The sequence below is a fragment of the Channa argus genome, chromosome 23 (assembly GCF_033026475.1).
Source record: "Channa argus isolate prfri chromosome 23, Channa argus male v1.0, whole genome shotgun sequence".
Taxonomy (NCBI): Eukaryota; Metazoa; Chordata; class Actinopteri; order Anabantiformes; family Channidae; genus Channa; species Channa argus.
Window position 1 is genome coordinate 7,824,138 of NC_090219.1, and position 25,301 is coordinate 7,849,438.

A 25,301-nucleotide genomic window follows, 5' to 3' on the forward strand; every position below is an offset into this window, starting at 1 on the left:
GGTAAATTTAGGATTTATTCGGATGAGGTCTTTGTGGATGCTCCGTCTCGCCTTTGCAGTGGGGCTGGATTTAACCCCAACAATGTGTTAATGGGAACTCAAAAACTCTGATGAACTCAGCGGCTGTGCGGAGGTCTGATTCTCTCATTCCTCACTCTAAGTGCATTTGCATCCAACTGTTTTCTATGCAAATTATGCAAATGTGGCCGTCTGTGGTTTTGATTATAGCTGTGAAGTAAATTAAACGGATCAACATTTGTCTTCAAAGCACAAATTTGTAAAGCCAACCCAAGAGGAGAGCTGCATTGACTTTGTCCACCCTTGACGGGGCTGTGCTGTAGACGACTGTCACCAAAAGCTCACAAATAACAAAGCCACGTGCGTCAAATTTAGCAAGCTGCACTCGTCTTCCTGTTTTTCAGGTCACACTCACCATCACATATTCACTGTTGAATCCCTGCGTACATCCATGTCATCTACAGCCAGTACAGTGTGACTTCCAATTCAAGTTATCGTATTCTCTTTTTTGAAATATCATGTTGTAAAAAAAAAAATGTGACTGCTGAAAAAGTAGTAGTGCCTACAGCTGATATCAGGGTGTCACTGTTTTAGCTGCTTTTTTTATGTTTGCGATGATCCTTTAAAATCCAGTCCAAACACTATTTGTTACGACCAATGTCCAAGTTGCAATGCCAACACTAACCACTACATCCAAATTGCTTCACAGCCCAGTGCTGATCATAGAAGCTTGGCACAAACTCATTAATATTTACCCTTAGTTTGCCTCATATAATTTAGGAGGTAAATAAAGTCCAAAATCAAAAACAAATCCTGGTGGATCATCTGAGGAGTCCTTTAACAGCACTTCAAACAGATTTCAGTGTATTTCTAGCTCCTCAAATCATCTGTATAAGATAAATGATAAACTTATATATAGAATTATCTGCCTCCAGCCAAAAGAATCTGGAAATATTTGCAAAACTGTGTTTCGTGTTTTTTTTGTTGGCTCTGTGACTCAAATGTACTAATGGGAGACACAAGGTGGAGTTAAGTGTTTGTTCCTTTGTGCACAAGCCTTAATGTGTTAGCATGTATTTTACATTTTCCTTGTATGCTGTAATCTGTAAGCAGGCTGTGTGTGTGTGTGTGTGTAATCATATGCAGTATTTAGTAGTTGAGATTGTGTTTGATGTGTGACGTGTTGTCTGCTCCCCCCCCCCCACACACACACACTCTCGGGGTTTATGTGACCGTGAAATGCAGTGATTGATGGTGGTGTCGTCCACGTTTGCACACAAACACTGCACCCCGGCGTGAAAACGCCCCGACCTGCATCTTCGCGCCGCTGTCCAAACACGGCAGAAGCAGCAGATCAGGGTCAAACAAGGTTACACACGTCCCATCTTTACTGCGTGTTCATCCACAGAACAGACACTGGCAGCAAATATCATTGTACTCCAGCAATCAGGCACCACTCCCTCCACTTAGCACTACTACAGTCGTAACCATGGTAACAGCCTTTGACGTAACGTCTTAATACTGTTTGTTAAAGGGTCAGTTAACCCAAATTACAACCCACATCTCTCACATACTTGTAGAGAAACACAGTAAACATAATAAGGTATTTGTGAGGATCAGCTGGAATAATACAGACATTATTTCTTTAAAGACACGTTAACGTGTCTTTTTCGTTCCACTGCAAGTAAGAAAGTGATGAAAAGAACAGCAGCTTGCAGTGTGCACACTGAGGGACACACAGAGCCTTTATTCTGAAAGAGTTTCAGCAGCGCTTCCCATTTTATACACTGGATTTAGTCGGACATTTTTGTTGGGATGTTAGTGTTTGTTTTTTCTTGCATCACTGCTTCATTTCTGGCTCAGATCAAGCAGCAATTAACTGGCTGCTCTGTGGGTCAGTGGACAGTGAGACAAAGCCTGCAGCGAGGTGATGAGTTACTGTCCTTCTCTCAAAGAATTTTCTATAAACATCTAGTCTGATGTTCTGTGAGCCTTTTAAAGTGAGCGGAGCTACGTGTTGGTGGAGGTTTACAAGGTCAAGTTGACTTTTATAAGGAGGGAAGCTGATATGGATGAAGTTTGAACTGCCAGGTCAAGAGACTCGCTTTGTTCTGCTTCTATTTTCCGTTTTCCAGATCTTAAAAACACAAATAACCAAATGAGCATATGTGAATAACAGAATAGTTGACAGTTATTCATGCGTGTGCTCTTCATCTGTATTAACTCGCACATGTTTAACCTTAAGGGTTCTGTATTTGCTGTGGATGGTTTCCTTTAAAACATGAGCTCATATCACTAGTAAGTAAGTAAGTGTGTCTATTTTGAAAAAGCCGATCGACCAAAGCCTGCAGAAAACGGCAGTGGCAGCACCCTGACAGCTTCAAACACTCAGCCATGTCGAAGCCGCTCTGGGTCCCCTCATCTCGTTTGCTTTAAAGCTCCCACGTGGAGCATCGGCTTAGATCCCTGCAGCAATGGAATTACAGCGATGATGTCAATACACATTGTTCGTGATTAGCGTGTGTCTCTAACACCCATCATTACCACGTCGGACCTCTTTTAAGAGCTGCAGTCATAAAACATTCAGCATTTCAGTCCACAGTGGCCTACTTTGTATTGTGGGGGCCTTCACCTCCATGACTACCCTTCACTGTTAAAACTGAAGAGAACTTATGAAACAAATCAAACAAACATTTGAAGACCTTGTTACCAGCTTTTGGTAGACTGACATGATATTCTACAGCAGGTACCTCTGGCTCACAGTAAAGTCATCATCAAGCCCCCGCTTTTATTTACCATCTGGAAGCTGAGGTAAACAGTTTTTGCAGAAGCCTGGTCTTTCTGAGAGATATTAGCTGGCATCGTGCCACAGAGATGGGGGACCATGTGGAGTCATAAGTACAGCACCACTGGCTCGTGTATACTCTGACGTGTGTGCATTGTTTGGATGAGTGGATGGTGAAGAGGTGGAGCTGCTCCATGCCGAAGACACAGCACCATACAAGGACAAGTCAGAGGCGGATCAGGCAGTCTGCAGGTTGGCACTGCTGCTCTGTCACGGTCCTGACACACTGCGCTACTAAATCTAAGATTAGTAGAGTGTGACACACATCCCTGGTGTGAAAAGGCGAACAAATACTTTTTAAACTTAGAAGCAAAACCAAACAAATCATCGTGTGTAATTTTCGCTCATGGCAGCAAAAAGCCTTACTGCCAGCTGATTTCTACTTTATTTATTTGCAAATACAGCAGGGTGCATCCATCCAAGAGTTTGTAAAAAACAACAACAACACAGGTTTAACAGAGTTATTTGTTTAATTTGGAGTTGGTGAGCAACTGCTGTGTTTTCCCTGACTAGCAGCTCATTGGAGCAGCACCAGAAATGTTCTACGGTTCCTAATTGTGCTATAAATCTAGACAAACTCTGGGCAGATTGGAGACAAAAAACAGTTTTGAGGTTGAGGAAGGGCTCAACATTTGCAGAATCCATCACTGCTCTGGATGCTCTCAGATGAAATTGACATTTTTCCTTAAACTTGTTAAAGTTCCTAAAATCAGACCCTGGCTGAGTCTTTAAATATGATCATTTTAGACCAAAAGAAATCATTCAGAATGCACAATTTTAGTGTAAAGAGCTTACAGGAGGCTCTGAAACACAAATTAAACCAACTTGTTTTTCAGAAATCTGAAGGTTTTTCATTTGGGGAAGGAAGTAATGTTGACAACAACTGTGTTATTGATCCCTTCTACAAAAAAAAAAAAAAGAAAAAAAAAAAAAAAAACGAAACTGCTTCATATCAATGGCAGATTTGGGTTAATTTTGAAATAAAAGTACAATCCTGATTCTGTGTATGTGTCCATCCATTCTGGCTTTTCCTGCCATCTGTCTTGGAGTGTGTGCTACTCGCTTAATGTTTTCGTGGTGAATGTTTTATAAATGAGCCGCGTGAAAATCTACAGAAGATGAAAGTGAATCTGAAAACGAACTAACTGCTCTGAAGTCTCTCTGTGTGTGTGTGTGAGGGAGAGTGAAAGCATGAGAGAGATTTATAAAGAGGTGAGGTCAAATATACGCTACCTAATAATAAATCACACTCACACATGGCCAACACTCATCTTTTATACACTCACTGTCTCTCTGTCCTCTGTCCATGTGTTGACATAGCTTCCATGGTGAGGGGAGGTGTTGATGATTCATCTCTGCATTCCTGAGAGCAACACTCACATTAACATTTACTCTTGGGAGGTGTGTGCACACATGTGTGTGTGTAGAGGGGGGTCAGTTAACTAATTCTCCCAGCTCAACCAGTCCAATATTTGACCCCTACTGTCTCAAAACTAAACACAGCCCAGAGGTTTTCAGTGTACTTCAGGTGCAATATGGACTAGTGTATACATCCTCACTCCTGTGCCCTTCAGCAGCACCAAGAGGATCTGTGAAAGTTGCATGGTTATTGGTGCAACACAGGCTGGTCTGAGTGTTTCAGAAACCACTGATGTACAAGGATTTTCTAAGTTTCACAGCATTCAGAGAGCAGCAGGTCTCTGGGTGAAAATGCCTTGTTGATGCCAAAGGTCAGAGGAGAATGACCAGACTGCTTTGAAAGACTTAAATCAACACCCTTATGCAGAGCAACTCTGCGCACACAACACATCAACCCCTGAAGCTACAACAAACACATTGCCTGCTCTGGCAAGTTCCGATTTCCACTGCGACATTCGGATGGTGGGACCAGAATTCAGCGTCTTTGTCGGATCCAATTAAGGCAGTTGTGAACCCAGTACTAGCAAGGTGTACCTAATAAAATGACCAGTGAGTGTATTTAGAGGGAAAATTGAAAGCCTGAGGAGAAGAACTACTGGTTTTAATCGGGTGCCATCTTGGAACACAGTAAGCGGCTTTGTGCTTCAGGCTTTGGTTTGGTTATTAAAGAAGCTCCCTTCCTAACTGGGTCAACATCTATTGTGTGACGTCACACTAACTGAAAGAGTGACTAGACAAATGTTGCATTATGCTGCTGAGTAAAACCATCAGGAATAAACGAAACGAAGCAAAAAGACAGGTCTGGTCTCAGAGAGGGTTTGGGTCACACATCAGGCTTGCTGGGAAATGTAGTAAAAACTTCACCACATTTTCGCCAAGGCTTCACAGCAGCTCCACAGGACTTGAAGCGTTGTGGGTAACCGGTGAACTGATCACAGCCAGAAAAGGGAGATACAGTAGCCCTGAGGGGGGTCATATGAGTTAGTGTGAGGAAGCACAGCGCCTGTTTCACCTCCGCATGCTGCAAAATTGGAAGTTAATTGAAGTGAACCTCCTGCTGCTGGCGAGGAGTGAGATCACACCCTGAACTCACGCTCGCTGCCGCATCACAAAGTGTTCAAAAGTAAGACTGCTGTCGAGTTTCTTGTGGTGGAGAGTGTTTTTTCCCTCCTGAATCTGAATTTATGTCTGCAGCTCCTTTTTTCGTTATTTGACAGTTTAATGACAGCACTGCAAGATGGTTTCCAAATTCATCCTCTGGGATACACGAATAATGTTAAAATATTTTACAGGATCACTGTAAAGTCTGACGAGGGCTCCTGTACCTGACGCTGAAATAAGGACATCTATGAGAGACATGAGGGAGCTGGGAGGTCTAATTAAAGATGCAAACTGCATTATGGGAAATGCAGTTTTTGGAGATTGACCCAAACCTCAAACTAAAAGCTGGAAAAATGTATTTCACTTCCTCCTTCCTCATACTATCAGAGGAGTGTTTTATGCAAACAACAGAAAACAAATTTCCGATGCATGAGAAAGTAAAATCGGAGGGAAAATTAGTTAAATAAAAAAAAATCAGCTCGTATCCAAACTAAAAATATTTTAGGAGAAAACCAGTTATTTAGACAAGTAGAGAAAATAGACCAGACTAGTGTTTTTAAAGAAACAAGAGGCTGACTGGTGTGATGGAGCTGAGGCTGTTTGCCGCTGCTGTAAACATCAGCGTTGATTACAATGAAGACAAGAAAATGTGTCGCCTCTGGTAAACTCTGGGGAGAACAGGCTGCTTACTTCCCTCTGTGCGTCGCTAAATTTTTCCGTCTGAAATTTATGTTATGTGGAGCAACCCTCAAGCTGTGACATGTTCAAGTTGGAGCAGTGGGTAACACCACCAAATGTGCCATCTCCAGAGCAGCAAGACTGTACAAGAAGTGAAAACAAAAACTAAATTAAAAAAAATACACATCCTGTGCTTAAAAAAAAAAAAAAAAAACACGCTCACACAGCTAAATCAATTCAGATAGACGATGGTTTAGGTTGTGACTAGAGCACATTATGAAGTGATCCATGAGAGACATGAACACACACACACAAGGATGATGAGAAAACTGGGTCAAATGGACCCTGAGAGAGAACGAGTGCAAGTTAGAAAAGGCAGATAGATCCGGAGCCAATCGACAACTGGATCTTCACACGAGATGGAGATGAGCAAAAGAGTGATGGAGAAAAATATATATGTGAGAGTGAGAGAGAGTAAGTGAGTGAGAGAAAATAAGATAAACCAAGGTTTCGATTCATCTGCATTTCTAATCAAGAGTGAAGTTGGATCAGTGTGATGTGGGCAAGTGGAGAAGGAGAAACAAGATGAAATAAGAAATAAAGAAATAAGGAAACATGGAGCAAACGGCACAGAGAAAAAAGGAAAGTAGTGAAAAACAGACTATAAACTGAGAGGGATTAATCCCATCAGCCTAACAAGGAGTAAGAAAGACATGGGCGAGAAGAGGAAGAGCTATAGCTGTGGTCCAATGTTGGTTTTTCGAGTTGTTTTTTTTTTGAGGTTTGAAAGCACAAAAAACCTGACTGATGGCTTGCCCAGCAAAAAAGACGAAAACCAAATTGGCCCACATTTGTCACAAATCTCCGAGCAGCAACTCTGATCACCATCGCATCGGAAACATCACAGCCGCATTTCAACATAAAGAGGGCAAATGTGTGGCCGTGTGGACGGAGTAACTACTGGCTTCTTCAGAAGAGAAAACACCTCTGCTAGCAGCAACATTTACAGTGAAACGAACCCAAAGTTCTGCATCAGCTCTTAAAAAAAAGACTGAAAATTACAATTTTGAATATGACGAACACAATTTTTTAGGATTTCAGAACTGTCAAGAAGCTTCACACACACACACACCACTCAACAACTGACCTTTCAGACAAACAATCAGGACACACATCTTACAAATCTGTTTATTAAAAAAAAAAAAAAAAAAAAAAAGAAGTCATAATTCATTATACTAAATGCAATAAAATGACAAATTAAAGAGACACTGGGGGAAGTGACATGTGGTATCAATGCTACTTTGTGTATGTGTGTGTGCTTTATTGTTAAGAGCATTTGGCACAAAACCCATTTTATTCACTGGGATGTTCAAGTGCTGTGAATGTGTGTGTGTGTGTATAATGTAGGTGCGTTAATGATGGTGGTAAATTTTTATTTGAATACTGCGACAGCACTATCACAGAGAGGCACAAATCTGTGAGTGTTGGAAGTTGCTCAAGTGACTGTCACCGCCAATCAAGCAAAACACATACTGTCATCAATATTTCTCAAATTGCATCACATCGTTATGCTCCAACATGGAGGTGAGCATCACAATCTGCATGTGAAATCATTTACAAACAGCAGCACTGATCCATGATCCTTCGGGTGTCACCTAGGAACATCAGATTTATTAGTTTTCTGTTGCTTAATGGCTTTGAGCTAAAGGAATTCAGAAAAAAGTTAGTTTGAAAAAGGGGGATAAATGTGTATATGAGAGTTTTGGATAAGCTGTGACCAGCCCGATATTGCTCACAAAGTTCTGACAGTTGCTTAAAATACCATTTAAAACCCATTTCAAACACATCAAACAAAGCCCTATCCAAACCCTGAGAGCCTGGCATAATAAGCCTAACAGGTCTGTTTGGATCCTGCTGGGTTTCAACAGAAACTTCCTCACTTTGTGTGTGTTGTTGCTTAAACTGAGAGTGTGCATTTACACCGCAGTCAACATTTTACACCACATCATTCATTTGCTATAAAACACCACACAGACTCAATGCACATAACCTGATAAAAGTTGGGCACAGCTGACTTTTGATAGCATATTTCTCTATCTGTTGTTGCACAGAGTTCAGTTTTCATTTGAGTTTCGCACAACACAACTATTCTGTGTAAAACCAGAAACAAAATAAGAATGAGTTGTACTCACTGTTGCAGCTGGAATCTCTTGTTTTCTGCTAACTTTAGGCCGATCAAGAGTGGTTTCAAGAACACGGAGACATTCTAGTAAATGGGCTTGTTGGGCAGATTCAGGTTTGGGATGTAGTCAGTCTGCATGTAGCTTAGCACAAACACTATAAATGGGGATAACTGCTAAGCTAAGAAAGAAACAATGGAGTCTGAAGGCCAACAATATACTCAGGGATCTCTAAAAAATACCATTCTGAGTTTGGTGGAGGTCCTGGTAGCTTCAGAAAAATGTTAATGTCACATTATTTCAAATGTATTTTTTTAATTTCGAATAAAGGCTAGTAGGTTCCACCTGTCTCATTTCCTTGGCTGCACATGAAAAGGAAGAAAAAAAAAGTAAATAAAAAAACAAAAGCCAATTTGCGGTTTAAGGATTTTGTGCTGCATTTCAAACCCAGCAAATAAGTCTCCAAAACACCATTTTACATCTGTCTTAAGCGTAAATTAGTGAGCCAAACAGTTGTAATACGCCTTTTGTCCCTAGTTGGATAGAGCCAGACTAACCACTTCCCTCTCTTTCTAGTCTTTAAGATAAGCTAAGCTAACCACCTTAGGTTAACCCTGACTCGAGTTTCCTGCATCTTCAGAAAAAAATAAGGAAACAATTCAACGACTTATTTAGCTATTATTTTAAAATGCACCGCTTAAAACTCTGCAGCTGCAAACCATGGAAGTAATTGAGTTTCTTGCACCACCAACATACTGTTGAAAAAAATAATAATAATAAAAAAAGTTTCTCACAGTATGAACCCATAAAATTCTAGATCAGTGGAGTGACACATTTTAAAATATGGATGTAGGTGACTTTGAGATCTTAACAAAAATAACCCTGGAAAAGAAATGTGTTGCTCATGAATGACATCAGTCTCATTATAAAACAGTACATGCAACTCTATGTCTTACATACTGTAGCACAGCAATCACACAGTGTACGAAACACACACAAGACTCGGGCAAAAATAACAGCTGGATACGTTTCTGAATATCTATAAAAAGAAGGGTGCTTGTAGTCAGCGCATTTAGTGACTGTTCAAGTGTTGATCTGGTAAAATGAACCGAGCACACCCCAGTCAGTTCGAACATTGGCACCAGGTACAGGTATATCTCACGCACAGACACTCTAAATGCATATCTCCATGTAAAGCTTAAAAATGTCTCTCATTTTAAAATCTCGTAATTTTCAAAAAACTAGACTTGAGAATAAAGGTATATTTTGACCTTTTAAGGTAGGAATACTCTGGGGTGGTAGTTCTGGTGCAACACTTTTGTGTTGGTGGACTTTGCCGCCGAAATATTTAATCCATCCACGACAAGAAACAAGGCTCAGGCTGCCTAAACCATCAGTCTGCAAACACACCTTAGCTTTAGCAGATGTTTTCCATGTGACTTAAACAAATAGCTTTGCACGTTTATTCAAAAAAGTAGAATGAAATGTCACTTTCTTGTCTCTAATCCCAACCAACAATCTAGTTTTCCATGCTTCTTCCAAAATGACAGGTCAACGCTGGTGTGCTTTTTACTAGGAGCGATGCAGTAACCATCAGGAACACAGGGTGCAGGGAGTCATTGCGTCAGAGAGAAAAAAGGAAAAAAAAAAAAAAAAATAGAGTCCAGCCTGAGCGCTTCATTTGTTATCGCTAGTGATTACAGAGGCAGCAGATCTGTTTAGTGGTCCTTTCCCCCCCCCTCCCAAGTGGCAGTGATGTCTCAGAAGCTTCCCGTTCCTCAAAAACGTAACTCTGGACTCTTCAGTAAATATATCTGTGTAAAAATCACTGGAAGCGCCACAGATTTCATTAGGTCTTTATAGAAACAGAAGTCTCAAAGGCTATTTCCCCATTGGTGCTCGTAACCATCCCCAGCACCTAAAACACTGCAGAGCTTAAAGATCCTGGGCACCCGTCGAAGCACTGACATCAGGCAATCAGGCTTCTGCCCCCGAAGCGACGTGTTGTCCTATTCCCAACGTCCGTCGCCCGGAAACAACTGGGTGTCCCAGAAATCATCTATAGGTGTGTGTCTGTTGTGTGTGTGGTGTTTCCTGTGAGCGCTGCAGTGTATGGGTGCAGGGGAAAGTGTTTGTCAGTCCATCTCCATGTCGCTCAGTTTGCTGCGTGAGCGTGGAATATGGGAAGTGTTGCGGCAGCAGCACTGGGCACAAACCAGACCCAGGACCAGAGAGAAGAGACCCACACCTGGAGAGGCACACAAAAGGTTAAATTCACTCCCACTGCTATTAGAAGTAGTACTGATAGCGTTGAAGGCTACCATGTCCAGAACATATATGTTCTACTTTAATCTTCTTCTACCTTTAAACCTCCCATCTTAAAATAAAAATCCAAGTTCTAGGTGCAGTACTTTTTGATGTTTTAGGAACCATTGGGTCCTTATTCAAAACAGAGACAATAAAGAGGATAAAAAAAAAGATAAAGGAGGGCAACCAGCTAGTGAGAGAAACAAAACTTGCTCTGCTGATTGATTATTACAGTCTGCAGCAATGCTTTCACAAGCAAATTACAAAGAACATCTCAACTCTGTGTTGTTGCTTTGTGTCAAAAGAATTCCATCATTTTTTAATGCTATTGGTCTAATTTGTCTAATTTTCTACTACCGACGCCTATAAACTAAGATTTAAATTATTTATAGCAACTAGGAACGTTCCCAGCTCAACAAGATCACTGTCAGTGCCAGTTAAAACATATTTTATTCACTGTTTTTGGCTACAACAGGCTTGATCAAATTCAGATTCTTGTCTAGTTTAAACCCACTGTGCACTGGCAATGCCTGCTGTCAAACACATGTCCTAAATAAGCATGAGCGCAGCACTGTCAGCTAGTGAAGTGCTGAGCAGCACAAAAAATAAAAAAATAAAAAAGGAGACTAACTCTAGTCTATTGGCCGGCATTTTCAGTAAATGTCCACACTGACAGCAAGCATCAGTGAGCCACATCTTTCTTATTTTTACCCACTTTCAGTGACATTTTGCAGATGCACCACTCCTCTGAAGTGCTGCTGTAAGCTGCATTTACACTACATTCAAACTTGTCGACATTTTGCTAGAATACATAAACAAGCATTCCCCATGGTAACAACAAGGAACAAACCGGATGTAGATGCTACCTTCTACAGTATATTCAGCTTAAGACTATAGACAACACTGTTCTTTTAGTGCTGAGAAACAAAGCTGTCACGTAGATTAAAGTTAAATCTGGGTTGGTGGCAATAAACATATTCTTAATATTCAATGACTTGGACTTGGCCTTGGACTTCACATCAAATCATTAAATAGTAATATGATCTTTCCAAATATAAATATAATTGTAAGTATAAATGATATAAATTGTAAAACACTATAATACAACCAACAATCAATGATTCCCTTCAGGGCGTGTAAGTGTACATTACCTATTGAGGCTGATGCACCATATAAAAGAGGTAACTTTAGGGAGTCCCACACTGGAGAAGACAGAATAAAAGATTTCATGTTTGAGGTCAGAAAAATACTGTAAAAAAAAAAAAAAAAAAAAAAAGGTCAAATCAATCTGCAGTATCTCCTTGTCTATAAGACATGCTACTCACCAGCGAACTGGACGGTGAGGAAGACTCGAGACGTTGTGAGCTCTCCAGCTTGAGTCCAGGCCCCTGTTGAGGCCGACAGGTACCAGGGAGTAGCAACACAGTAATATTCACCGCTGTCACTGGAGACCATGGGGAACATAAAAACACGCAATCAGAAACCTTATAGCGCATTCACACAACAACTAATGTTTGCTGATGATCCGCCACCATTAACTCGTACAATGTACACACTCACCTGTCCTGAGTTCCAAAAATGTTCAACAGGTAGGTGTGTGTGTCGATGCGCACTACTGAAATTTCACTGGATGAGTTACGGGTCTCAGCCTTCACGATGCCATAGCGGTTGATGCTGGCCACCTGGGTCGTCGTCTGTCCACCACGCAGCCTGGTGAAAAACCAATGCACCTCATAGGCCAGGTCATCTAAGAGAGATAGATTTATTGGTTAAGAAATCGAAATAACGCCAACCACCTTTAAAGTGCTTTTTTAGATTAGTCTTTGGAATAGTTGAACTACAGTCCAAGCATCTCACAATATTCAGAAGCTGTATTTTTTTTTTTTTCCATTTTCAGGTTCCTGATACCACAATGCAATTCTTCATTTATTGATGCGAACTACAATGGCATCATTAAGGACACCTGCATCAGTTTAAAGGGAACTAGAAATTGTTTTATTGTTGAACCAGGTCAGCAAGTGTAAACCATAGAACTGTTATGGCGATGAAGAAATATAATAAAACAAATATTAGCTAATCTTCTTCCTGTCCTCAGTAATGTAATGGTCAGTTATGAACTCCTGAGGTAAATCAATAGCTTTCACCTCAACAAATTGTCACAGCATATACAGACTAAAATGTGACACATTATGTCACATGATTATTTTTGCCACGTATGGGGCTGCCTCATGTTCATCATGGATAGTTAGGAAAAGAAAGGGTTATTTTTGGATGTACAATTCAGCCGTAATTTCATTATGACAACAACTACAGAACAAAAGCAGAAAACAAAAATGAGGAGAATCAGTCCAAACTCTACACACACACACACACACTCTCTACAGGCTGCCATTTCTCCCAAACTAAGAGGGAAGATTAAAACAGACAGAGACAGACCTGGCCACAAAAAGGAGGATAGTTATGACAAAAGAAAGAAAACAGCAGAGAATTTGTGATAATGGATGTAATCTTTGGAAAGGGGGAGAGTGAGCTAATTATTTTCAAGAACATGATGCAGGGAGAAAGAGAAAGAAAGAGAGACAGGGAGTGAGAGAGACAGAGAAGCACAAACTAGTCATTAGTCTGTCAGGGAGAGAGGGACTATTAGAACTGTACCTCCTACACACACACACACACACACACACACACACACACACACGGAGCCTTAGTCATCCTCTGTCATTTTGGAGACAAATAGAGGATACAGATGAAAAAATAAAGAGAACATTTGTGAACAACAATAGTGCAAAAAGAAAAGACGAATGATGATGAAAAACATTTATGGAGGGGAAAAGAAAGACAGCTGTGAGAGATGGAGAAATGAGGAGAATGGAGCGAATATAATGGAGAGAAGAAAGACGAGGAGAGGAGTGAACTCACCCAGAGCAGAGTAATGAATCACATCTCAATTTCTCTCTCCCTCGCTTGCCTAATGGTTTTAATATTCAAGTGCTACATCATTAAAAAAATAAAAAAATAATAAAAAAATAAAAAAATAAACTGTAGTAGTATGAGCACCAGCAGCAGCAGTAGTGGCAGTAATAACACTGGCCTCTGTTTTAGATTAGTGTCACGTGGTCCCAATATTGAGAAGTACTCAAAAAGGTGTTCGGTTTGCTTTCTCTAAAGCAAGTATTCTGGTCACTTTTCATCCTTCTTCTAACAAATCAACATAATTACTTTGCCCTTTGTTCTCAATATTGTAGCTATGAGCGGCTTCAGTGCAAAAAATATCTGGTGGATTTAACGCCCCTCAGCTCCACTACAACACATTAGTGCCATTTATGTTAATAAACACAGTAGTAAGCACAGTATGCACGTTTTTATAAAACTTGAGTATTTGGAATTGAAACACAGTAAAGCAGATTATACAGTACTATACCAAGTAACAATTATACAAATATTTTATATGAAATCCTTCAATGCTTTAATAACAAATAAAACAAAAAACAAACAAAAATACAGTACCCAAAAAGTAGTTTATCCATCATTTCTGCATTATTTGTGAATATTTATACTGTAAGTATATAGTATTAATTATAATCAGACTTCTTAAAACACTGATTATGGTGTATGATGATAATCAGTGGTGTATGTACTTAAGTACTTATAGTATATTAACATTTCCAACGGTGTTGAAATACTCTGTTCCAAGTAAAAATCCTGAATTTAGAATTTTATCATGACTGTCTTAATATCATGGAGGACAAGGATTAGTATGGCCACTCTGAGCGCCTGTAGCTACAGAGCTCTATATCCAGCAAAATGTGAGAGACTGTGTGCAGAGGTGGAAAGGTACACAAGTATAGTGCAAGTATTGGCCTTAAAAACATTTAAATAAATAAAAATACATAGCAAAATAAATAATCAAGCACCACTTCAAATCTTATAAATAAAAACTTCTAAGGAGATTAACTACATTTCACCTAAAGTACAAAAGTAGAAGTACTCCACTGAGAATGTATTTTTTTTAAAAACAATACCGATTCCATTAATTATGGCAAAACATAAACTAACAAATTACCTAAAAACAAGGGACAAAGCTTATGGTTGGTAAGGGGGGAGCTGATTTTAACCACTTTATGTGCAGACAAATGCTAAAACCATAAAAGATCAGCATGTATTAGTTAACATAGTAAACATTTTCTAAAAAAAACATTCTATTTTTATATGAAAACTGCTTATTGTGGCTGATCAGTGTATTTATGCAGAGTAGTTTATTTCACATCTATCAACATGAAACTAATGGATAATTTTTAGGTGCATTAATGTGTTCATCAATTTAATGTTGTGGCTGTAATAATGGCTTAATGACCTCATTTGGCACACTAAAGATCATGTGTTTTGAATCTAAAAATTCATCTGAATTATTTTAGGACTGCTGAGTAAAGAAATAAGTAAATAAACTTTGGGTTATTTACATAACCATGGTTCTCTGAGTAGCATGAGTGAGCGTCTCACATTGGGAACGCTTTCAGCGTGACCTCATCAGAGGCTTGTGTTGGTCGTACGAGCAAGCAGGTCGGTCTGGTGAGACGCTCACTCACGCTACTCAGAGAACCATGGTTATTAATCTTTCATAGCAGTCGTGTCGTGTTTCGTTAAAGAGCACGACTGAGATGCAAGTGTCAACAATTTAGAGCAACTGTAAAAAGTCTTGCTACTTTCCACAGTCTGAGGCCTGAACTACTGTTTGGTAAAAGACTAGTATGAACAGACCTCTAATGTCTTTGGACAGTTAATCTAGGTCCCAGACAGACAGTTTGGCTCGAGAGATAGGTATAATAGAACTTCTGCTTGTAGAGAGAAGAAGTTTCTGAATGGGGGTCTGTGCAGTGTCACCCACTTTTATAAGAGGTGGGCTTGTCCCTCTTTGACACCGACATACTTAGTTCCAGCCAATCCTGGCTGGCAGAGACGAATAGGAGCTTCTGATGAAGTCACGCTCAAGGCGTTCCCAATGTGAGACATGAAACGAATGCTTGTTACGTTAACTCACTGGATATGAAACATTATATTGTATGGCAAGAAAAACCAGACTGAAAATACAACAGCTTGTATTTTTAACCTAGAAGTAATAAAAAAAAAAACCCTTCTCACTGTGAAATCTGCTGAAAATGATGGTGATGATGAAGATGTGGTGATAAAGATGCACTGGGACAGTGCAGAAAGGAGGAACAACTTTCTTTGCACAAAGACATGTAGCCTAGCGATCCAACCAAATAAAAAGACTGAAACAGGAGGTGACACAAAGGGAGGGGGTGAATGGGTCAACTGACCACACAAACACACACACACACCCCTCCAGACTTGCTGACCAGAATCATCTGATGAGTAATGTTCTGACAATGAGAGAGGGCTGATTTAACCATTAGCATGGTGGGTAAAGCCAACATGGTTCCTCACAGTAACATAAATACTGTTACTATGGCACAAATATCTCCCTGAAGAACTGCACTACAGTATAGTATACAGCTGCAAAAGTTAATAAATTAATAACAATTAATCAGCAACAATTATGATAATCACGTATTTCAAGTAAAGGCTGATGATTATTCCAGCTTCTCAAAGTTGAAAATTAGCTAGGTTTACTCCCCCCACCCCCCCAAAAACAACAAAAAAAACTTTAGCCCTTTACTGCCACCCACATAAGACATCTAACAATATCTATTGTAGACCCAAGTTGCAACAGTAGTGATCCTTTAAATAATGATTTTTTGTATTTAATTATCTGCATGTGTACATTTTTTTTGGTGGGTAAAATGTATTTTTGATTGAAAATGATTACATTATTGAAAATATATACACTGATTATACATTATTACAATGACAACACATATGAAGACTGAACAGAGATGTGTGACAGGATGTCTAAAACAATTTTAATCCCTTATATAATCATTATTACTACATTATATAATTACATCATTAAAAACTGCCAATCTGACAGGCAGAAGATGACGACGTGATAACATTAAGTTAGTGGCTGACATTGCCATTAATGATCAAAGACACAGTTTGCATAATTCCACAGGGCTGATGCATGAACTCTAGTTGCTTTTTTCCAGAGACTTCACCAATATTTAAGAAATGGAGCTAAAATTAGAAAGCCACTGCTTTCTCACAGCTTTCCTCCTTCTTTTACCTCCTTTGTTCTTGACGGCAGAGCGGACTGAGAGTGAGGCGAGTGGAGGAGCAAGGGAAGGGAATTTGAAATACTTAAGTGACTGAGGAGATGATTTTATTTATCACACAGATGTAAATCAACAGCGAGAAGCATTTTGCAATGTGGACCTATCTTATCTTTAGAGAGCATGCAGAATCACCACAGACACCCCCGCCCCTTCCACATGGGAGGTGCAACAGGAGTATCTGATCCCCCACTGGCAGGCTGACGCACTGCCTCTTGACCACAGCTGTTACTCTGTTGAGCGCAGTACCCCCATACAGACCCTTCGACCCCCCCCACCTCCCCCATTATGAACTCATGAACTCACCAACTCCCATCCCAACAGCCACTTGATAACCGTGGGCTCTGTTTACACGGCCTTGCTGCACAGCTTTCCTGCAAACGCCGAGTAAAGAGAGCAAGCAGAAAAGCACATGCATGGCTGGTATTTCCACACTGTCACTGCATGTAATCAAGAAGCACTTTAAATTAAAACCCATTTAAAATGTTAGCTATGATTTAGAGCCCTTTGGTGGATGAATGTGGAACAACCAAGTCGCTAAAACTAATCACCAGTGCACTATGACACCTGACGTAAGGCCTCAGTTTGCTTAAAAAAAAATAAAAATAAAATAAAAACAGAAATATATTAAGGTGCCTGTTGTGCAATCCATCGCATTCATTCATTTGTGGTGAATCATTGCCACAAAAACACACAGAGTCCTCGGAGAGGAGACAGTTGGATGCGGACGCTTTTCACCCAGCCTTCCAACAAACATCTATAAACATTATTGTCATATTATACTTGTTTTTTTTCAAGCATGCTGAACTCTAAAACCCAAACTTAGGCAAAACGACCAATTTTGAAACAATGTGTTGCAGCCTGCACAACAGTCAGTGAAGCGCTCTTGTCGTGATAATCCTATGTATTGGCAGAGGGCTCAGCAACGTCAACACAAACTGGCAATTACTAAGAAACCACATGGCTGCCTGGCATGATGAATTCTGGTTATAAATGCCCCAACAAGATCCATCATTGCCCAAAAATGGTCAATTTGATGCGTTGAACACTTGTAAAGCCACAACCTGCTTGTTATCGAAGACTGCTCTGAGGAACATTTAGGTCAAATAAGTTGAGCTGTTTGACTGTTTTGGTTTGTCTTTTTTTGACAGTGAAAAACTGACAGGAAGCATATCGCTTATGGATATGATTCTACATCATTTCCAATTTTCAACACATGGAGCAAACATGTCATGGCAGAGAAGGAAGAGTTTATTCAGTGATGCTGTAAATAGTGTTTAGACTTTAGAAGCTGAAGATATCATCAGTATCAGTGGATAATCTGACAATACTTAAATCAAACTATTGCTGTGGGATTTGCTGACAAGAAAAAAAGAGAATCTCACCAACTCAATATAATAAAAGCACAGTTTTGGTGAGATCGTTATGTTAAATGAAAGAAAATCGTCATAGCTTCGGCAGGTGGTACAAGTGAGGGAGGCAGCTGGTAGACTAGCTTTACTCATGGTTCTGCGTTCAAATCACAAAGCCAAAATAAACTGCTAGTTGGGGTTGCTATTTTTTATGCCACTGTGTTGAGTTTTCTACAAGTTTAGTTTTTTCAGAGTACTACAAGCAATGGTGACTGAAATCAAGCAGATAATGTTGGAATTTAAGTGAACATCAGTTAATTTTACTGAAATTACAGCAAGGCAGAAAACAGAAAAGACGTCCAAGGAGACGCTGAGAAGTACCAGCTGGAACAATTACAGTTGTTGCAGTTTGTGTCACTACGATGTGGTGTTGAATTTCTAGGGAGGCACATGTCAGGTTAAGCACAATGCACAACTATAAATCAATCTTAAGAACTTCAAAACTGTGTTGGCTTCATTACTAGTTGGACTCTTTTAGGAGCTGCAGGTGGGGGGTGGGGGGGGATTGTGGTGATTGGATGGCAGAGGAGGAACTACAGTGCATCTCTAATAGAATATCTGGCTCCCGTCTGAGTTAATAAAACTAAAATGGCTGTCTGTGGAAATGAAGACAGTCTGATTGGATTTCTCTGGATTAATCCCTCGAGGAGAGTCCAAGGCGTAAAACTGCCTGTAACACACACACACACAAAAGACTGACAATTACCACCAGTGGTTCTAATGAAGCTCTCTCTCTCTCTGTGTGTGTGTGTGTGTGTGTGTGTGTGTGTGTGTGTGTGTGTGTGTGTGTGTGTGTGTGTGTGTGTGTGTGTGTGTGTGTGTGTGTGTTCTCTGCTCCATAAAGCAGGACAGCACTGGTAGAGTGGAATACTAAACACTATAAAAACACTATTTAGCCTCACAGTAACAAAGACACTGGGAAGCAAAGTTTCCCTGGTTACTCGGTGCCTAATAAGACCTCTGCTAAATTAATGCAAATTTGACTTGATATTTGGCAGGTTTTACTCGCAGATGTCTTCTGATGAGGATGGGCTACACTGATGTGGGTTTTATTACACCAAAACCATATTTTTAGATTTGAATGCTTATGTACTGATATTTAAGGATATCAGACTAGAGATAATACATTCAAAAAGCTGGCTGTAAAGACAACCAAAGAGAATTTCATTAGTATGGGCTGCTGTAGAGAGTTCAAATGCTGTTTCAGTCTTTTCCACTGTGCCATGAATCAAAGTAGGGGCTTGAGAAGTAGTACTGTAATAGTGCATTTTTGGCAGGAGTGAAAATGCTCAAAAATGTTCAAATGCTTTTAGCTCATCTCTCTCATGAATCCAAGAGCACAATCTAATATTTCCCAAACTGCATCAGTCCAAGTTTCTTCAGACTTGAAGCTTTTATCAACCTGTGCCAAATGCATCTCTTTCTGGGTTCTGGATCAGTTCTTCCTTTGTGTGTACAGACCATGGGAACACATGTATCAGCATCAGTGTAAATCAGTGGGGATCCTTCCAACACTAGGTTTGTGTGATATTCACATTAGTAATGCAACAATGTTGATATGGTGTTTATTTTCGCATGTGAACAATTATTTCACTGCGAGCCATCCAACTGTGACGCTGAGACCTTTTAACTTCCCCCCCAACCCCCATTTTTGTGCGTTCGAGATTAAAATACTGTTTATGATCTAGAACAGAGTAAATCAGGACTGTAGTATTATCTGTGGTGCTACATATTACCTGGAAACACAGACTTAATTTGACTAACACTAAATAGAATTTGTATGAAGGAGCTGTACCTGGAAACTGCCCCGTAGAATTGTAGGCTACACAGTGATTGTTAATTTTTATTTATTTATTTTTTTTACAGATAAAAGAAATGGACCTGAAGCTGTGAAATTTAAGGATATGGAAAGAGAGAAGTTACATAACCTATTGGCAGCTCAAGTTAAAGAAACACTTCTGTCCATAAACCGAGGCTGGGTTTCTCGACTCTCACTGTAAACCTCAGCAGAAGACACCCTCCGTGTGTGGCCATGAGGTTTTATTTTTGCGCACTGCAAACTTCTGTTGAAAACCACACTCTTTCCAGTTTAATTGCTCGATAATCTGCCCTTGATGAGGAATCCTTTAAAGCTGGATATCTTCTCCCATTCCATTTAGACTGGAGGACCTAATGGACTGAAAATGATGGCACTGCCGTGCTGTTCAGGACTATCTGCTCAACATTTTCAATTTGTGTTTTACTGTCGCCCCTGTCCTTTTCCTCTCCTCTTCTGCTTTTATACCCCTCTACCCTTTCCTTCTTCATGTTTGGTTGGCAAGCATTTGCTCCAGTTTCTCACTACACGACAAACAACCAGCACGAGATATCGTTTGATGTTTACAGTTAAGACTCTTCTTTTGTTTCTGCTGAAAACCTGACAAGAAGAGATATTTGAGATTTTCTGCAGTCTTTTGGAGTCCACTGAATATTAGAAGATGTTTTGACAACTAATAAATAAATGACAACTTAATGACTTTGCTGCAACTTTTTGTTTTAATGTTGACTCACGTATCCAAGTATCTTTGAAACTGGGACAAACCAATACAATATAGAGTTGTGATTTATTTTTCACTATTTATTGCATTGAAACCACATATGGAATTGAATCCGTTTTGAGTCATTACTGTGTAAATAAAGCGTCCAAACCAATGCAGAAAGACATGAAATATCTTGCAAACAGCTTTTAGGTGCATTACTGACCTTCTGGATTGGTGTGTTCTCCATTTTGTTTTCTCAGCTTTTGCTGGTTCAGATAACACCGTGTCATAACAAAAGATGACAAAATTGAAGCATTACAGAAGTTGTTATTTTTTTGGACTGTTTTTCGGGTTTACTGCCTTGGCCAAAAGGTTTTTCCCAAACCCTAACCACTAGACCTTTTTGCCTAGCCCTAATAATCTTCATCTCAAAGTCCATCTACTGCCAAAAACAACTTTTGGCTAAAATCAACTATGTCTTGCTGTCTGCCATTCTGGTATGCAACCACTGGTCTTCACTAGATTTCATGGAGACAAAGAACTATGGCCAAATAATGCTGCAGCCGAAAACTTTCAGGGGTTGACACCCATAATTCTTGATTCTTGTGGAAATAAAACTAATTATTCTCCCAATTTTATTAAGAGAAATCCCTCAGCTGGGTCAACCTTTTTGACATAACATTGTAAGCAGTGCAACAACAAACATTTAAACAAATATACTTTACAATGAACCCAGAAGGATTTTAACATCTTTTGCTGTTATTGGCTCACTGGAAACAGTCAGTGGAATGAGAATCACTCGTCAACCTCTCTCATCACCTCACCACTTAATCCCCTCTTCATCCCTCTCTCTATTCAACAACTCTTCCCATTCTTCCACTTTCAGAATCCACTTTCTGCTCTCTCTTTAGGGAACTTTCCATGCCGTTCTCGAGCCACTCTTCCTCCATTTACTGCCTCCTCTATTCACTCTCTTTCACTCTTGCTCACTTTAACAATCTGTTTAGCTCCCTACACTTTTCCTCATGCACTCCCACCTTCGCTCTCTCTCTCTCTCTCTCTCTCTCTCCATCAGAAGCTCTATTCTCTCTCTACCTTGTTCTGTCTCCTCGGCCGGCTAACGGAGCGTGAGATTGGCTAATTAACGGCTGCCTGTCGGCCCTGCAAAGACAGCTGGGTAATTTGGTGAGAGTGGAGAGGAGGGAGGGATGGAGGAGACACTGAGGAGAAAATGAGGAGTCGAGGAGCCAAAAAAGGAGAGAAGGATGTATCGTTACAGTGACACGCAGTTATTTTAAAACAGGATTTGGCTTACCAGGTGTTAATCACCTGTTCCTGGTTACAATTTAGAAACAATTCTCCAGTAGCCACTCAAATGTAAAAAATGTTACTAAATTTCCATGGCATCCAATATTAAGTCCTGGAATGTGTAGTATTAGTTTTTTTTACCTTTGCACTAATGAGATTAATTAATTAATAGTCCATTTACTGAGTAGTTGTAATTATCAGTATCAGCTGAAAAATCAAAACTTTGTCCACAGTTTATAATGGGGACATTAGGACACTGTCTAGGAGTTTGTACAAAACCTAAGGTCATGTCAAAATTGACTTTAGCTTTTCAACTCCTCTTGAGTTAGAAGTCAGCAACTCAAGTAATTTTTTAGAATGAGAGCAAAAATGAGATTTTTTTAACATGTAACATTTGGTTCTTTTAATCTACACTCTTGAAAACAAATCTAATATTTAATAATCAGTGAAGCGCGCATCTTTAAATGTGACATAAATGCAATAAAATACTGTATAAGTTACTGAAAACATTTTTAATTTGTCCGTGCAATTATCAATTAAATATGTAAAAGCAACAATATGAGTGTTAAGGTAACTGACAGATGATAAAGTTATTTTTGTTTTTTGAATGGAATTGCATTAAAAAACTGACATAATAGTTTTGATGACCAACGGGAGCTTTTACTCTATTTAACAGTAGATTGCTGAGAATCATACAGGGATTCTTGCCAGTTTTGCAGCTTGCCTGTAAGACTATACCCACCCATGTTTCATTTATAAACTTTGTCAATTAACTACATATGAAACAAATCTATTTTAACAACTAAATGAAAATTCAAAGAAACACATGCAGATAGATTAAAACTACTTTAAATCAAGCCAATGAGGGTATAATCTGCATTATTGTGATAAGTGATTAAAATGTACTGTGGTTGTCTTAACACCCATTTCAATACTGAAGGACCTTGATCTTTATTTGAAAACTCCAATATGAACCTTAGTCCTCTCTTTTCCCGTAGGCCTGATTCCTTTTTCAGAGGCTAAACAGAGATAGCACGAGTCTGTATGTGTGAATCAGTGAGGAACAAAGCTTTATTTTTTCCCAGGAGGAACAGAGTGGTTCGCTTTTAAAAAAATAAAAATAAATTCACAGCAGAAATGAAAAATGTGCACACAGACCCAAACTGTCACGGTTTCTCTGGCAGTGTTTCAAAACAGAGAGGAAAAATATCTCTAATAGTGATGTCATCTCACTAGCACCGATTTCAAGTGTGCAGCAATTTACAGATTTCTGCATAACATCCCAGTCACTGTGACGGTAATGAATAATGTGTGTCTGCATGTACCAGCACTTTGAAATAGCACATAAAAGCAAGAAACATCACAGGGTACAAAAGACACATTATGCTTGGAAGTTATTGTTTGGCTGGAATGGTATCAGCCATTTGAACCCTTAAATAAATTTGATAAGCGCATAACGGCCTACGATAATGATCCATTCACTGTACACGACAGATGCTTGTCTTGTTCTTTTGGTTAATCCAATCAACTTCAATTCATATAATCGCATGAACAAAAAATTTCATTGCTGTAGAATATTGTCACCAGTGAGAATTAGAATACAAAGTGTCGAACAATATGGCGATGAGCAAAACCTGAATACGAACAGAATGCCGCTAATCACGTCTGAACCTCTGGAGGCTTTAATGTGTGAAACCACAACAGCATGTAAAACTTGCGAGTTCCAGATTAAACATCTGTGAGGCCTAATGTGGCTTCTCACGCCCACTTGTTTCCATTAAGCTTAGCCACTCAAACGTTTTGTTCAGCCAAATCATTTGGCATCTTCCAGTGTGACAACATAAACCTGACTTTGGGTTCTATTACACATGTGGTGATGACAAAATTAGTTCATTATTAAATTGCCAAAAGTGACTTCTCTCTATATCACTGCATTCAATTATCTACAAGAGCCTCTACAGTTCCCTCACCTCTCCTATCCTGGTGAGGATTGTGTGTCTGGCGTTCAATTAATGTAACATCTGATTTTTACTTCAAGTCAAAATCTAGACATTTTGGTCAGACCGGCCCAGGTATCACACAAAAAACAAAGAGAAACCTTCCGCGCACCAGGAAATGATCCACATACTCATACATATATGTGGAACATATTTTTAACTTTGGAACCAAAGCTGGAAAAGGAAGGAATATTTTCACCTGATGAGGTTGCAGCAACTCCATAGCAGCATTATTCACGTTTAGTGCAGCCTCTTTTTTAACCTCCTTGTGGCTCAAAGTCTCTCTCGCTCTCACACACACACACACACACACACACACCCACCCACCCCCCGTTATATACTGACCTGTGGGTAGTTAATAACTTCACTGATAAAAGGCTAAATCAAAGCCAAAGTAAATATGATCATTAACTGACTAAACAGTGAGTAATAATGTGGGATATTGTGTGAGTGTATTTCACAATGCCCATGATAAAAACAAGCTCTAACAGGAAAGCTGGTTTCATCCATCTCTAAGGAATGTGTTACACACATACGTACAAACTACCTGTTGCTTAACCTTTCCTGTAAATTGCACAAGTTTTCTCTTATCCATTTCAGTACACACACACATACACCCTTTAATACTCAAGTATCACAATTGTACTGACGCCTGATTTGAACACTGGGGAAAAAGGTGCTGCTTAATAGTGTCAATACAATTGTCACACCCAACAAATAAACATGTTTTGTTTGTGTGTGTGTGTGTGTGTGTGTGTGTGTGTGTGTGTGTGTGTGTGTGTGTGGTTGTTGGGGGGGTACAAAAACATGACAAAGCAAAAAGTTGGCTGCTGTCCAAAGTAATCCAACATAAGATCCACACCTTTGTTGATACACGTCACCTGATGCCAGTGTGCTAATTGGTCAGTTATCTAACGTTTAACCTGTGTGTCATTCACTCTGCTCATACATTCAAATACTTGGTGTTTTGACTGAGTCAGCCTGCATCAATCCCTCATGCACTGTCCTGCTGCTGAGAAAGTGAAACATATTTCTCTTTCCAAAAACAACAAAATGAAAACCTCAATAGGACAAACTGGTTGACATCTTTCTTCATTACCAGAAAGTTGGGCACTTATTAATTGAGAGTAAATTCCTTGTGCACCATCAAATAACATCCAATGACAAATGTCTCCTGCTGCTTTAGGAAATTGCTTAGTCTGTTTTCAAAATAAAACTATATATGTGTGAGCCGTATATAGCTTAGTGTTACAGGAAAGTTGAACAAAAACTCCAGATTTCAGAATA

At 39.6% G+C, this 25,301-nt stretch overlaps 1 protein-coding gene across 2 annotated transcripts in view; it reads right to left on the reverse strand.

The window, feature by feature from the left end:
- Positions 1–1,270: 1,270 nt before the first annotated feature.
- Positions 1,271–25,301, reverse strand: part of ptgfrnb (prostaglandin F2 receptor inhibitor b) — a 57,235-nt gene continuing 33,204 nt past the window's right edge. The window contains exons 12-15 of one of the 2 annotated variants that reach the window (XM_067493161.1): positions 12,109–12,295; positions 11,874–11,992; positions 11,700–11,750; positions 1,271–10,489 (exon numbers count right to left, since the gene is read on the reverse strand). In XM_067493161.1, coding sequence (XP_067349262.1) covers positions 10,377–10,489; positions 11,700–11,750; positions 11,874–11,992; positions 12,109–12,295 — 470 coding nt within the window. In that variant the 3' untranslated portion in view covers positions 1,271–10,376. Of the gene's footprint in view, positions 10,490–11,699; positions 11,751–11,873; positions 11,993–12,108; positions 12,296–18,558; positions 18,861–25,301 lie in introns of those variants that run through there. The other variant, XM_067493162.1, reaches the window with a different exon arrangement.